Source organism: Anastrepha obliqua, chromosome 2, assembly GCF_027943255.1.
Source record: "Anastrepha obliqua isolate idAnaObli1 chromosome 2, idAnaObli1_1.0, whole genome shotgun sequence".
Lineage (NCBI taxonomy): Eukaryota > Metazoa > Arthropoda > Insecta > Diptera > Tephritidae > Anastrepha > Anastrepha obliqua.
In genome coordinates, this window is record NC_072893.1 from 104,941,569 (window position 1) to 104,955,185 (window position 13,617).

The 13,617-nt window shown below is 36.9% G+C and overlaps 1 protein-coding gene across 1 annotated transcript; it reads right to left on the minus strand.

The window, feature by feature from the left end:
* Nucleotides 1–3,423: 3,423 nt before the first annotated feature.
* LOC129239120 (uncharacterized) lies at nucleotides 3,424–4,588 on the minus strand. Its single transcript, XM_054874425.1, has 2 exons — nucleotides 4,387–4,588; nucleotides 3,424–4,082 (listed from the first exon to the last, which is right to left on the minus strand). The coding sequence occupies exons 1-2, from the start codon at nucleotides 4,457–4,459 to the stop codon at nucleotides 3,685–3,687; spliced, it is 471 nt and encodes a 156-aa protein (XP_054730400.1). The 5' UTR covers nucleotides 4,460–4,588; the 3' UTR covers nucleotides 3,424–3,684.
* Nucleotides 4,589–13,617: the final 9,029 nt, after the last annotated feature.

Below are 13,617 nucleotides of genomic sequence, written 5' to 3' on the forward strand. Positions count from 1 at the left end.
GTAATAATAAAATTACATTTATTAGTTATTCATTCGACAGCGGTCGCCGTTGCTGAATGGGTTGGTGCGTGACCACCATTCAGAATTCAGAGAGGAAGTAGATTTCGATCTCGGTGAAAGATCAAAATGAGGTAACAATTTTTTGTTTAATAGCGGTCGCCCCTCGTCAGGCAATGGCAAACCTCCGAATGTATTTCTGTCATGACATAGCCGTTCGGAGTCGACTTAAAACTGCAGGTCCCTCCATCTGTGGAACAACATCAAGACGCATGCCACAAATAGGAGGAGCAGCTCGGGCAAACACCCGAAAAGGGTGTACGCGCCAATTATATATATATTATATATAATTATATATAGTTATTCTTTTTGAAACATATTGCTTACAGTGTCGCGAACCACACAGACCAGCAATATTCAGAATGTACTTAGTCTTGCCATAAGTTCTGTGACAAATTTTACAATGCATACGGCAAGATCAAAATCGCAGCAAAAAGTTGCGTTATTTTTAGTTTTGCTTGTACATATGTATTGCCTACTCATAAATTATACTCACTTTCGTGTAAAATTTTGCTGTGAACAATAGAGGGGGGAACTAGGGAAAATCGAACTGCAGTGATTGCATTTCCATATGTGTGGTAAAAGTGCAAGTAAGTTTTACGGATTGCCGAACAAACATCTCAAGTGTTAGACAGAAAAAGAAGTGGTCGCCCTCGCGTTGTTCGAGAAATAATTCGCAGAAATTCCATAAGAAATCTGAAAATCTTGTTCAGGGGAATGCATGTATCGACTAGATCCATGTCAGAACACATTAGAGATGATTTCCACATGAAAGCCTTCCGCTTGAAGAAAATTAGACTCGACAGCTGCAAGCAGCTTCTTCGAAGGCACGCGGCCAACGGACATGAAAAAATTATTTTCACAGATAAGACAATTTTCACTGTTGCAGAAGTTTTTATTGCGCAAAACGATAAAATCTATGCTAAAGCTTCTAAAGACGCAAGAAATATTACTTCAAGGATTCATCAAGGCCATCATCCAGCCTCCGTAATTGCTTGTAGAGGCGTTACATTTCTGTGAAAAACGGGTTAAGACCGGGTAAAGGTGTACCAGGAGGATGTCTTAGTAAGCGTAGTGAAGCAGTTGAGCAGTATTTTCTTCAATGGAGAGCGTTGGATCTTCCAGCAAGATTCCGCTCCATCTTATAACTCAAAAAACCCAGCAGTAGCTAAAAACAATATTCCTGGGTCCATAGCTACAGAAGATTGGCCGTCTGGAGGTCGAGATCTGATTTGTGGTGTGAATTGGAGAACATGGTCTGTCGAAGGCCTTACGGAAGGAGAGTCTCAAACAATATTTTTTTCGATCAGCGACGTCAATATCCATGTCCCCCGTGCGTGCTGCAATAGCTGAATGGCCTAATCATTTACATGCTCGAGTAAAAGCAAATGGTGACCATTTCGAGCAAAAATTTTAATTTTTTTTTATATTTTAATATTTACATGGCTGCCACGTCGCACAATTTCATGCGACACGTAAATGTTACCCTGAGGCCACGTCGCACATTTTTGTACATTTTAATATGGAATTTTACATAGAATTTGGATTCTCTGGCCTTTGGTGAACATTTTGGTGTATTTCCCATGGTCGTTGTGTATTCTTAATGGTATTTTTTTTGGATAATAAAAAAGTTGTAAATTAAAATTTGTCTTTTTATTAATTCTTTTAAAAATTAATTCATTTATGAACAAAACAAATATAAAAATATATATGTATGTAAATTCAAATGTAATTCAGTAGAAAAGCAATAAACTTAAAATTAAAAACTCAATTTTTTAATGGAGATCAGTGCAAAAATTAATTTTTCTGGTGGGAATATTTAGGAAAACATTCTACACATAGTTGCGGTTTATTTGGCAGTAGGTGGTGGTCCTTTTCAAGCTTTTTCTGGCTGTTACTCTATCAGCAGATTTTTTTGACATGGCATAACACAATACACGAGCACGCCTTATTGTTTTTCCGTTGTCGTCATTTCTTTTTTCTATAAAATGTTTTCCTTTTGTTATGGGTTCTGGAGACATGAAGTCCAACAAAGCATTTGAAGTCTCCTGCCAGAACTTGGTTATTTAAATTTGTTTGTTTGTAGCCTTTTTATATATTATAAAGGCATTTACGACAGACATTCCTAGTAACAGTTCAAAAGCCACTTTTCGGTACCACTTAACACCTCTTCTGAGAGTGGTGGCGTATCTTTGATCGGATATATCAACACCTAATTTTTCTTTGTTGTAATCAATAACAGCAAGAGGTTTTTCAAAAGCTCGTTGCCTTCGCTTCCTGGTGGAAAACTAAGTAAAATACACCAAAAATATCTAATACAACTCAAAAACTACAAAAAATTACTGTCGCACATTTTCGTGCGACGTGGCCTCACAACATGTTTTATGATCTCCCAGGCCATGTTGCACGAAAATGTGCGACACAAAAAAACCATTATAACTGCAAAATTAGCGACCAAAATAAAGTCGCGAGTAGTCAAAATTTATTTTTAGGCACTAAGAAACAAAAAAGAACATAAATAAGTTGTTGGCCTCAGGTGGCCAAAATTGTTAAATGACACTGCTACTGAACAATCAAAATTCTAAAAAGGCTTTGGCAGCCAACGTGTTAAATAAAACTAACGGACTTAACATTTTTGCCCAAAAACGATTCCCAACTACTGCGATATCTTGGCGAAAACGCCGTCCTCATAACTAACTTCGCCTAAGTTTACGGAGTTGTACTCATAAATTGTGATTTCAATTCAAGTGCTGTGTGTAACAAATAATGGGCTCCAGCTTACCTGTGCGTTGCTTTCTCAACTCATATAACCCTGCCTTTGCGTAATTAAGCCTTAAATCTTTTTAAGCATTTGCTTACTTTCAACTCAAAATCGAATTTTTTTATTATTTATATTTTTTACTGCGAAAGTGCTAAACACTTTTTTTAACTAATCTTATTGCAACTGAAGTGAAGACGACAGACAACTCCATTCACAGCCATGTACACATATCCACACACTATCGTACATTACCGTACAAAAGCACGCCACAATCGGTCACCACGACTACTCGTACCTGACCCTGTACGGCCTGCGCACCAATTAGCGTTTGCGGTCAAATACAAACACAAATACAATGAAGCCATGTGTCGCCGCAGCCCACGCGCTTGAGAGTTCAAAATTTTACGGTCGAACTGCGGCTTGACGGCACAAACGCCTGCCTCATGAATTGTCATGCCAAATGCAAATAAATTGAACACTGTAAAGTTCGCAAATCGCACTGGCGTTGTAGACAGAGCTGAGTGGAGTGGAACTTAGTGCCGTGATGTCATTCATTGTCCGTGAGACGCACTGGAATTACAATAACAAGAGAGCACAACAATTGCTTACAGTGCAATTATATGTAGGTATACTTGTAGGTGTGTATTTATTATTTGTATTATAATGCATGTACATAGATCTAAGATTATAGTTTTAGGTACATAGTCTACTCTGTAATTACAATCTAGTGCGATCAGCTAGTGAATAATGCAATAAAAATGAACTGATGAAATTCCGCATTTGTGTAAATAAATTACAACTGGCATGCCTGCAGCTCTCTATAACTTTTCAATTTTTTTTGTTTATTACGACTATTTATAGTCGTTTTATAAAAAACTCGCAAGCATAGCAAATGGCATGATGAGCCACAGCCAATGTGCTTGTGTGCATTTGGCATTAGCTGACGATCTGTAGCGTTGATCATAGTAGCCACCGGGATAGCCGCGAGGTACTCCAGGTGCTCCTGGTGCGCCAGGATATGCGCCAGGCGCTTCTGGCATTCCCGGCATGCCAGCTGCACCGCCACTGTACGCAAAGCGCCGTCCCTGATCATCTACACCGCCTGCATAGTAGCCGCCATTGCCGCCGGCGCCGCCATAAACGCGACCTCTGCTGTCTACACCAGCATAGCCGAAGCCGTAGTCACTGCCGCCGGGCGCACCAGGTGCTCCTGGCGAGCCCGCCGCTCCGCCCCAACCACCAGCACCGCCCTGACCACCTTGCGCTGCAATAAAAAGTGAAACGTATTGATTAATTGCCAGTGCCCTTGTCGTTTCGAAGAAATCGCTAATAAACATAAAAGTATTTATAGTTGCATTCGCATTGCATATAAATGGCGACGGGTGCAGCGACCGTGTCAACAGGCGAATTACATAGCGCCGCCATTAATTCCAACAGATATTCTGTTGTTAGAAAACAAGTTGTTTACTTGTTAGCGCTCGCCAACACTTTTTATTCACAACACACATTTGCACATATGTGAATTATGTATGTATGCATGTGTGCATGTGTGCATGTATTCAACTCACCTGAGCAAAGTAAGACGCAATTTAATGCCAGCACAATCACGCCCGCCTGTCTAAGCTTCAAACTTGGTTTCATCTTCCCGCTAACACTGACACTAGTCGACTAAACAAACTTGGCCCAGACCAGGCGGCTTTTGCTTGATTTTTACAACTCCGCTGGGCATCAGTCACTCTACGTCGTTCAGGTGATTCAGTTCGAAACTTCTCTGCCTCACAAATTTTCTCTCTTTTTTCCCAAAGTTTATTTTGTGACTAAATATTTTGTTATTTACTAAGTAGATAAATACATGGCATGTCTGATTGCCTTCTGAATTGCTCGCAATTTATACCTATGAGTAAATTTCTACATACATACTTACATATGTATGTGCATACCAATTTACATCTTTATAAGTGTTTCAATACATAATAAATAAATTACATATGTACATATGCAAACACCTGCGCGCAGATGCATACATAACTTGAAAATTTTTCACAAGTGAATGATTAACACTCTTTCACGCCTTCTGACAAAATTAGAAGGAAATGAAAAAATAGAATATTTAAGTAAACGACAATTTATTTTGTAACAGAAATTATTATATTAATATATAACTAAAATACATTCTATGCTCACACATACTTATATATATATGTATGTATATACAGTGCCAGCTCGCTAATCCGAATTAATGATTGCAGACCCTGATTCGGATTAACGAGATATTCGGATTACTGGATGTGCTGTTATTATGCTTATAATTCACTATATTCGAAAATAAAACAAAAGCCAGGATTTAAAAACAAATTTATTTTATTTTTATTAATCAACAATGAAAAAATTAAAGATTTTTATAAATACATATGTACATATGTATGTATGTATGTATTTACATATTACGTTTTTTTTAACGTAGATAATTAGTGATGTAGGTTTGTTTGTCTTTCAGTGCACATGCTTCTAAAGCCTTGTTCCGCAATTCTTTTAGCATTAATATGTAATCTGATTGCAGACCTCGTTCCTTTGCCCAATCTATTGAAATATTTAAGGCCTGCAGAGCTTCACGATTTTTAACGTGATTCGTAATTAAAGGCTCTGGTTCCACATTTTCTGTGTCTGACTCTGAACTACTACACGAAGTATTGTCAGAGTTCATAATCCAGCTAAGAACTTCATCTTCAGAAATATGCACGTCATTGTTGCGGTGAAATAAGTTGGTTATTGTGCGAAATTCTTCTGTTTCTTCAACACGATCATTCTCTGGCAACTCTTGTTGTAACAATGGTAGAGGGATGTTATCATCTGAAGCCCACCTCTGAGAATGAATATGCTTCCAACAAGACTTTATAGAAGAATTGGGCACCCTGTCCCAAGATCGTTTAAGCAATTCACAAGCGTCCTTTAAACTGAATTGTTTCAAAAAAATGTCTGAATCATCCGCTACAGATCTTACCAGTTCACACAAGAGATATTTTTTGTAAAACAGCTTAGTTAGTCGTATCGCGTTCTGATCCATGGGCTGAATAATACTAGTACAATTTGGGGGTAAAAACATAGTTTTATATTGCCCACATTCAGATACCAGCGGCTCTCCATGACTCTTCGCATTATGCAGTAACAATAAAGCTTTTTTGGGCAAATTATTTTCAATTTGATAGTCTTTTACCTGTGGTAAAAACGATTTAAAACACCATTCAGTAAAAATATATGTTGTCATCCATGTATTTTTCGATGCGTAATATTCAACAATATGTTGTTTTTTAAACGAACGTGGATTTTTTGATTTCCCAACCACAGCAATGTAAGCTTGTGAGTTCCAGATTTGTTAGCACAGCACAAGAAGGTGATTCTCTCTTTGCTTATTTGGTACCAGGAGCAGACTTTTCTTTACAATGCACTAAAGTTTTTTCTGGCAACATTTTCCAAAAGAGTCCAGACTCATCAGCATTGTAAATTTGGTCGTCAATCAGATTTTCAGTCTCGATAATGTCATAGAGCTTATTTTGAAAATCGGGTACAAGATCAGGTCTAGCAGATAAGGATTCGCCGCATATTTTCAAAGTTCGCACAGAAAATCGCTTCTTAAAATTTTGCAACCATCCGTCACTAGCGTGAAATGATTGATTCGGATACATTTTTTGATGAAGTGATTTAGCTTTTTGTCGTAAGATTTCTGCTGAAATGGTTTGATGCCGTGACCGCTTCTCTTCAAACCAAGCATACAACTTAATCTCTAATTCTTCATTCTCTCCCGATTTGAGTGTCTTGCGCTGTTTTAAAAGTTTGGCATCAGAATTCTCAGCAAATCTTATAAAATAATAAATATGTATGTACAGTAATATTTACAGAATACATTTTTTACACAGGTTTTTTACCTTTTAATATTTTCAGCATTTCTTTTTATGTCGCAAATTGTTGAAGCTCCTACACCAAATTTCTTTGCTAAAACTTTTCCTGATTGTACACGATTTACTTCTTCTATTATTTTAAGCTTATCAGCTAATGACAGTGCTTTATGTGCACGTTTTTTGCCATGTTATTTAAATTGATGTTTTCGCGACTAATACCACAACTAAACTATTCGCAACAAGATAAATACACACTTATGTATATACATAGAAGGCTCTGTATTTCATTTTGGTTTTGTAAAAAAAACAGACTCAAAAATAAAAAAACAAAAATTCGGTTTAGCGAGCTTGCAACGAATGCGGACTATAGAGCACGTAATGCATCATAAATTCAATTCGGATTACACACCTTCGGATTAGCGAGCTGGCACTGTATATGTATGTTTTACATACAAGCGAAATGTGTTATTTTTCTATGCTCGCTATATACACGCTATACGGCTTTGCCAAATTGTGTTGAATCTTGGGATAAAATATGGATTTTACGAAATTGAAAGTATTGAAATTCACACTTAACCTTCACATTACGGGAACAGGGCTGCTAAGTAAGCGTAGTTATTAGCACTACAATATTTGTGTTTACCTATTTCGACCAAAAGGTGTCTTTTGCGTTTGACTGCAAATACATGTGGAAATAACACTAGTTTACGAATTTTCACTTTCAACAATGGTCCTCGCCCAAAAAGCGTTTTTTAGACTAATTTGAGGTCGCTGAAACCAAAAATGAATTTTTTTTTTTTTAAAGAACGGTTTTCGACATATTCCCAAAAAACCTGTTTTTTGGGCAATAGTGCAGTTATTACCTGCAATTTCGAAAACAGTGCGCGCCATTTCTTTGAAAGCTGGTGTGCCGCAAGGAAGTGTGCTTGGTCCCCTTCTCTATCTACTTTTTACTCACGACCTGCCAAACAGCAGAAATTGCTTTACAACAACATTTGCTGATGACAGTGCAATACTAACCGTCGGAAAGACAGAAATAGAGTCTACTACACAACTGCAGCTTGCTATCAATAAAATATACAATTGGACAGATAAATGGCACATTAAACTGAACGAAACAAAGTCTGTACACATCAACTTTACAAACAAAAAGATCAACTACCTGCCAATATACGCAAACAGCATTAAAGTACTATACTCTAATACAGCAAAGTATCTAGGTATGACGCTCGATACGAAACTTAGGTGGAGTGCGCACGTGAAAAAGAAAAGGGAAAAACTGGACCTAAAATTCCAAAATATGCATTGGCTAATGGGTAAGCAATCAGCGTTATCCGTACACAATAAAATACTGCTTTACAAACAAATTCTCAAACCTATCTGGACCTATGGGATTCAGCTATGGGGATGCACCAGCTATAGTAATACAGCGCATATACAAAGATTTCAGACTAAGGCACTCAAGCATGCAGTTTGCGCTCCATGGTATATTAGGACGCAAGACCTAGAACGTGACCTCAATATTGATTCGGTTACGGCAACCATAAAGAAATTTGCAAAGTCGCACGCAGAGCGACTAAGCAAGCATGTGAACAATGAAGCCTTGATTCTTAACGATAATACAAAATGGAAACGAAGGCTCAAACGTAAAAAACCTCTAGATTTAAACTAATAAATAAATAAAAATCGGTTAAAAGTATGAATTGTATTTTGCTAAGCATTAACTCAAATTATTTGTTGTAACAAAACTCCACAAAAATTGCTCGTTAGTATATATATGCAATGTTATACTAGTTGCAATGAAAATACTAATGGGTAAGACTCCGTCAGAAAATATGAGATTTGCAAGTGGTCTTTCGATTTCTTTGAAACTTTGGGAAATATTAGTTCTAGGTAAGATACACTCGCGCCTAAAAGGATTTTGAAAAATTTTCAAAATTGAGTCATCTACGCCATGTTGAAAATCGGGACCGTGTTTTTTTCAAAAATCAATATTTCTTGAACCGTTGGATGGATTTCAATGCAATTTACAGACAATATAGAAACAAATAAGTAGTTTAAATTAATATTATGTTAAAAAAAAAATTTCGAAATTTTGACCAAAAAAAAGTCAAAAAAATTTTTTGAATCAATTTTTAGTTGATTTGGCCAGTTTTTTAGATTTTCTGTTATACACGTAACGATTCCTTATGATTTAACCTTTATTTTGAAAAAAAAATTTTATGGTGTCTATAATAGTTCTCGAGATATTGCGATTTTAGTGGAAGCGCCCACGCACGGTTCGCGCTGCGTTATGTGTTCCTGTATGAAGTGACTGGAGCAGACTGCTGCGCATTTTTTCTACTCTACTACGTTTTTCTACTCCCGCGCTGCGTAACCGCGAACTTCGCATTTTGAAGTTTTTTTATTTTTTTGTGCGACTATGTAATCGACCGTATAAGTCTCATGTTATCTCAATGGATTTTCGAATATCGAAAAATTCACAAACATGGAAACTTCAAAATACGATATCTCAGTGAAAAATAAAGATATTTAAGCAAACTCAACGGTATTTAAAAGAGGAAGACTTATACTTTAAAATACTATGCTTACTTTTTTATGAAGAGCAAAATCTGCGTAGCTACATAACCTCAAAAATGGGCAAAAACAGCGTTTTTTGCACTTTTCGGTTAGGATATCTCAAAATTCTGACGTGATAGAGCAATTTAAACCCCGGATTCGGATTCTACGCAAAAAATTTCTTCGGAAATGACCCTACACTTTTATAGGACAAAACATTGTCGACCTGTGTTATCAAAGTTTATTAACTTTTTCCTGGAACAAAAATTCTTTTATATAAAAATTCTTATACATATATTCAATGTGACAACGTTTAACCCAGTCCTCCATGCACCCTTGGTGGACCCACGAAGGGATGGCCTTCAGCTCCTTCGTCGCATTCTCGTTGATCTCCTCTATCGACTGAAATCTCCTTCCACGAAGTGGTAACTCCAACTTGGAAACGAAAAGAAGTCGCACGGGGCCATATCAGATGAATACGGTGCTTGCACGATGGTATATACTTGGTATTTGGTGAAATAATCCAGCACAATTTGGACTCGGTGCGAGGGTGCGTTATCATCATGCAAAATCCAAGAATTGTTTGGCCACATTTCCGGTCGGCCAGGCAGACCCTAATGATCCGGCGGCGCTAAAAAGTGACAGAAGTGTGTTTTACAGTCCTACCAACATAAGAAAAAATATGGACCGGTTCCTACGTGCGCGGTTCGTTTAAATTAAACATTCCCGGTACTTTATCTTTGAAGAGGAAGTACTTTTACATGAGGCGGTTGAAGATGTCGCCGTATTTGTTGTTCTTTCATGGCGTTCTTTATACTCAGCTGCAAGTTCTTCTCCTAACTGGAATAAGGAAACTCTCCGTGGAATATTTTCCGACCAAATTAAGATTATTGTAAAATACGCGCATAGACCAGGACTTACATATTACACTGTACTTTCTTGCCATTTTGTCAGTCATTACGATCCCACATTTTGTGCTGTTGTAAAATTTAATTGTTTCAGAAAGACATTTATTACTACTGTCCGCTTGTACATATTTATGCCTCGAACTTAGTAACAGTACTTTTTTTGACATTTTTCTACTTATATATGTGGTGCTCGCATATACAAAGTTGCAATAAGTGCCTCTAATTTATCTCGTAAACTCTAATTCTCTTCCCAAAACTCTTCGTGCTTCCAATTCCGTACATATAATATCGTATTCCATAAAATAAGGTATATTCAGAAACGCATTATAATACGCAACATTCGTTTGCAGTATGGGCATAGCGGTCAAAAACCCAAATATGGCAGCACTGCAAATGCAACGCGTTCTTAAATGTCATTTTTGAATATAAAAAGTCGCGCAATATTTGCAGGAAAAATTTTAGGACTGCCATTTAACGATGTCCGATGAAAAGTAAGTATAATATGATTTGTTTAGCTTTTTATGAAAAAATATATTGAAAACACGATAGTTATACTATATTTCATTATATTTTTCTTTGTTTTAGCGATTATTTTAGTACTTCCGAAGTGAAATTGTTGCTCAGTTCTCCTCGGGAAAGAGGAAGAAGAGCGTCCTCTGTTATAAGGTGATGGAAGAAATAAAAGAAAAATAATAAAGACAAGAAGATCGACAGGAACATCGCCCAGGGAAAGTTTTCAAATCTATTAATCACATACAAGCGTATAAAAAAAAGAAGTAATGCATCTGGTAGGGAAGCAACATCATGGCTTCACTACGAGGAATTTGATGAGGTATACGGTACCAGGCACTCAATCAATGTGCCCACTGAAAATTTACAAAGCTCAGTTGAGCTGCCAATGACGCCATTAACGGAACGGAATCATGTTGAGCCATCGAATTCTCCACCAACTCCAAGTCCAAAAAGTCCAAAGTTTTCCATTATCCTTATTAGGATTGCCAGGATTAATATTCTCTTTTTTTACTGTGGGCAAAAAGTAGGGTGAATTTGGTTTTAAAATGAAAAATCTTTATTTATTCTTGTAAAACAATTTCATCCCCTTCAAAATAATCCCCTCTCGATGAAATACACTTATGCCAACGATTTTTCCAATCCCCGAAACATGCCAAATAGTCCATTTCCGGTATAGCCATCAGCTTTTATCTCCTCAATCGACTCGAAACGCGTTCCCCGGAGTGGTCTCTTGAGTTTTGGGAACAGTTTGGCCAGGTGGAATGAATTCATAGTGCACCACACCACGAAAATCGAAAAAAACTGTCATCATGACCTTTATTTTTGAACGACTTTGACGTGCTCTTTTCGGTCTGGCCTCGCCTTTAGCACGATATTGGCTTGATTGGTCGGTTGTTTCAGGGTCGTAAGCACAAATCCAAGTCTCATCTCCCGTAATGATGCATTTGAGCTTGTTCTGATAGTCTGAAAGCACTGTTTCACACACATCAACGCGACGACTTTTTTCCAAGAAATTGAGAATTTTCGGTACCAAACGAGATTTAACTTTTCGTCTGTCAAATGGTCAAATGGTCTTTCAAAATGGTTTTCACATATCCTTCTGATATTCCGATCATATCAGTAAGGTCTTTAGCAGTCAACCGACGATTTATGAGCACTAACTCCTTCACTTTATTGACGTGTTGGTCATCTGTTGACGTCGATGGTCGTCCGAAGCGCTCCAAGTCATCAACACGTTCTCGACCCTCTTTGAAGTCTTTGTACCACTTATAAACATTTTTCTGCGACATAGTCGAATTACCAAATGCCTTCTGCAACATGCTAAACGTTTCCCCAGCCGAAATTTCATTCCGCAAACAAAATTTGATGCTCAATCTCTCTGCTCAATCAAATCAGGCATTGTAAAAATCGAAAAATGCACTCTTGGTCGTTTGGTAAACACAACCGTAAATATATTACTGATAATGACATTCACATGAAAGTTGGCCCAGATGTTATTAACAGTGCTGCCAACTCATGAAACAAATAACTAGAGCGAAATTTTAATCCCGCGAAGTTTGACAAATAAATTCACCTTACTTTTTGCCCACAGTAGTATATGAAGTTTATTTTGTTTTATTGAATTAAATAAAATTAAAAGTACAATTAAAAACTTCAATACTATGTTCATTACCAAAAAAAGGTTGTTTATGGGGAAATAATATTTGTTAGATAACTTCTTCTGTCGATTCCATTTATATCTTCCTCGGAGGACTATGTTGAAGAATCTTGATGTGTCTCCAACTCACTGGAGGCTTCTATGTTGCCTTGTTGCTCTATTGCCATTTCATTGGTACGTTCTGAAGGATTACATTTCGTTAAAATGAAATTGTGTAAAATAGCACAAGCTATTTTATCACATCTGATATAGTTTTAAGGCTTGAAATACTCGTATCTATATGATTTAATATCTTGAACTTTTTTTTGAATATTCCAAACGCTTGCTTTACAAATACGCGTGTTGAAGACAGATGTGTCTCCAGACATTAGCATCATGGCAGCTTCCTGGACAGCCAATAAACACAGCTATCACATATGGCCTATGAGGTATTGATTTAGAAACTTTGAGAGCAATAAATTCGGGGTATTTACCTGCATTTGAACGGAATATTTCCCTTTCCGGTCATAGTAGCTGATAGCATATTCACTAGGCGTAGAGATATATATAAGTGTGTTCCATCTAAGCAACCAATTACAGAGGGAAACGGGTTTTTTCTGCTATTTTCGAACTCAGTCATAATTGTTTGTTGCTCTTCAACAGATGGTCATTTTATTTCGCTTTTCAATTTACATATTGCTTTAATTGTTTTGTTGAAAAGAAAATGCGCAGCTCCATTAGAAATATCAAAGCGATCCGAAAGTTGCCGGAAAGTGGCCCTGCTATTATATAACTTCCCTAATGTAATGTATAAACATTGTTCTAATGATTTTCGGCAACGGCCGGTCTTTGCAGTTAACCAAAATGGAGTTTGGCCGGCTTTTAAACACTTCATAAAATGATTTTATTAAAAACTAATTCAACTGGATATCGAAAACTTACCTCAAAAGTGGCCCAACTCATTCGGTAAATGATTTTATTGTTTCAAAAAAATATTTGTTTTTCGGTATTTTTCGTTTTACGAATAATCTTGTTACAAAATATGTTCTTCTTTTAAGCTTTGCGCGGTTTTTTTTCTTAAATTTAAATAAAAGTTATCAGTTTTTGACTCACATGCATCGTCGGCTACTAAATTTAGTAATAATTCCATTTTACTGCAGAGCGCGTTCTTAAATGCAGCAAATTTATTTGCAAAACGTCAGCAAATCTATCAATTGCATGAATTGTCACATTGGTGGTGCTGCCAACACTGCAATTACTGCGCATTATAATGCGTTTCTGAATATA